This window comes from Alosa alosa, chromosome 4, assembly GCF_017589495.1.
Source record: "Alosa alosa isolate M-15738 ecotype Scorff River chromosome 4, AALO_Geno_1.1, whole genome shotgun sequence".
In the NCBI taxonomy this organism is placed as follows: Eukaryota; Metazoa; Chordata; class Actinopteri; order Clupeiformes; family Clupeidae; genus Alosa; species Alosa alosa.
In genome coordinates, this window is record NC_063192.1 from 31,047,569 (window position 1) to 31,050,000 (window position 2,432).

A 2,432-nucleotide genomic window follows, 5' to 3' on the forward strand; every position below is an offset into this window, starting at 1 on the left:
TGAATCTAATGACAAGTTTTGTATCGTGCCATCGTGTTCCTGTTTCAGTAATGGACGTTCAGGTGGCAACAATAGACAAGAATGAGTGTCTCTCTGTTTGAGTCGGCCCCTCATATGGAGACTTCATCTCACGGTGACAAATGCACTCCCCGTCTCAGAGCAGGCCCATGAGGCTGATAGATGCTCGGCTCGCAGTGATTCATGACTGTTGATCCCCTCGCTATTCTCTCTCCCAAAATGGCCCACAGTCAGTCAGGTGCAAACCAGAGGCTAAAAACAGAAGACCTCATTGTAAGATCTGAACTCAGTGTTATTTGAACATTTTTGCTTATGGTATGATGAATTAGGGGAGAGCTTACAATGGGCTGCATCCTTTGTGAGTAGAGGAAAATTCTGTCAGCATCTTAATCAAATAATAATTACTGAAAGGACGTTTTTGCCAGATTGGGGTGTACTATAGCCTGAGGTAATGACTATATTCAGCCTTTTAACTCAATTGTCAGAACTCTGTGCTGCTCTACTTGAGGGTTATTCGACTTTTAATTTTGAATTACTGTTTCATTTTAATGAATTAATATTAGTTAATTTATTGCAATCCATTCTTTATCTAATTTGTTCCGTGGAATCTCTTTTAATGAATACAATTCATATGCATGCTGGTAGCAATAACAATAACTCTCATCTTGCCAGCAAAGGATAATTCAGTGTCTTTTCTGGTAGCAGTGCCTTAAGTAAACAAAGTCGGTGTAGATTGAACTGCACCTTTGAGAATCACAGCCACATTTACTTCAAGAAAACTTATTCTTTGAAATGTATAGACTAGAAAATTAACAGCTCATTTCATTATATTTTAGAGAAACCCTAGGAGCACACAGATCAAAATAAAACTATAAAATGCTCTCAATTTACTGTCAAATGTTTTGCTTTGGAAATGAAAACTCCCTGGGCAGGGAGAAATGAAAGGGACTGAGGGATGAAAGAGTTAAGCAAAGGATGCTCAAGCACCAGGCTGCGTTCCAAGCACTGCTCCACTCTCAGTGATGCAGCCAGACGGTAGAGAAGAAGAGAGGGAGGGAGGGAGAGACAGAGAGAGAGAGAGAGGAGGAGGAGGAGGAGGATGGAGAGAGGAAGGAGGAGCGAGTGGTGGAACTGACTGGCTCAGGCTCACCGCTCTCTCAGTCTCTCTCCAGTGCGTGGCAGAATTTCCTCTCTCTGCTCTGTCTCTCCCTTTCCCCGATTCACACACAAACACACACACTCACGCACGCGCGCACACACACACACACACACACACATACACACACACACACACACTCCTTCTCTTTCACTCTCTCTCATTAGCTTGCACAGGGAGAGGGGCTTCATGCCCGCTCCACCGCTGGCTTGCTGTAGCCATGCTGCCCTGGAGAAGGAGCAAGTTTGTGCTGGTGAAGGACGAGGAGAAGAGCAAGCCCAAGAGCCTGGGCGCCGGACTGACCTACCACTCGCTTCTGTCCTCGCTGCTGAACTCCTGCCCTGACCTGCGACCCGACTGCCCCTTCCACTGGCTGGCCAGCGTCTTCCAGAGTAAGCGGCAGAAGGTGGAGCTCAACCGCGAGGAGCCGGCGTACAGCGTCCGCTACCTGGGCAGCGCCGTCACCATCCTGGCCAAGGGCGAGGACTGCGTGCAGGAGGCCGTGGCCAAGATCTGGCAGCACAGCAACTACGGCGAGCAGAGCCTCAAGCTGAAGCTGAGCGTGGGGCCGCACGGCATCCGCATGGGCGCAGACGCCAGCGGCCGCAAGAAGCCCAGCCACCTGTTCTCGCTCAGCCGCATCACCTACTGCGCGGCCGAGGCCTACCGGCCCAAGATCTTTGCCTGGATCTACCGGCACCAGGTGAAGAACAAGGCGGTGGTGCTGCGCTGCCACGCCGTGCTGCTGCCCAAGGCGGACAAGACCCGCGCGCTGGCCCTCAGCCTGCTCCAGAACGCCTCGTCCTCCTTCAGCGAGTTCAAGCGGCTCAAGAGGCAGAGCGACTTCCGCCACTGCCGCCAGCAGCTTTTGGGCGAGGGCATGGTGCCCGTGGCGCCACGGCGCCGGCTGCTCAACGGCCAGTGCCACTACCAGCCGCCCGCAGACAAGCCCAGCAGCGCCACGCGCCTCTGCTCCATCACCGAGGAGGAGGAAGAGGAGGACGAGGACAGTGAGCAGGAAGGAGAGGATGGAGAGGAGGAGGAGGTGGAGGATGATGAAGGGAAAGATGTGGTGAAGGAGACAGGGAAAAACGTGACTGACAGAGGGTCAGCGCAGCTGTCTGAGAGGGACGTGCGGAAAATCGTTAGCGGACTGGGCGAGTGCACCATCAGCTGCTCGGAGGACGGCCAGATCACCATCAGCACACTCCTGTGACTGGCGGCGAGAGAGCGGACCGGATAACCTCGCTCCTGCTCC

General features: G+C 52.8%; 1 protein-coding gene across 1 annotated transcript in view; it reads left to right on the top strand.

Moving 5' to 3' along the window:
* The first annotated feature begins 1,229 nt into the window (after nucleotides 1–1,229).
* Nucleotides 1,230–2,432, top strand: part of fam43b (family with sequence similarity 43 member B) — a 1,252-nt gene continuing 49 nt past the window's right edge. The window contains exon 1 of the mRNA XM_048240445.1: nucleotides 1,230–2,432. This exon is cut by the window's right edge and continues 49 nt beyond it. Within this exon, the coding sequence (XP_048096402.1) occupies nucleotides 1,395–2,390 (996 nt within the window). The 5' untranslated portion in view covers nucleotides 1,230–1,394 and the 3' untranslated portion in view covers nucleotides 2,391–2,432.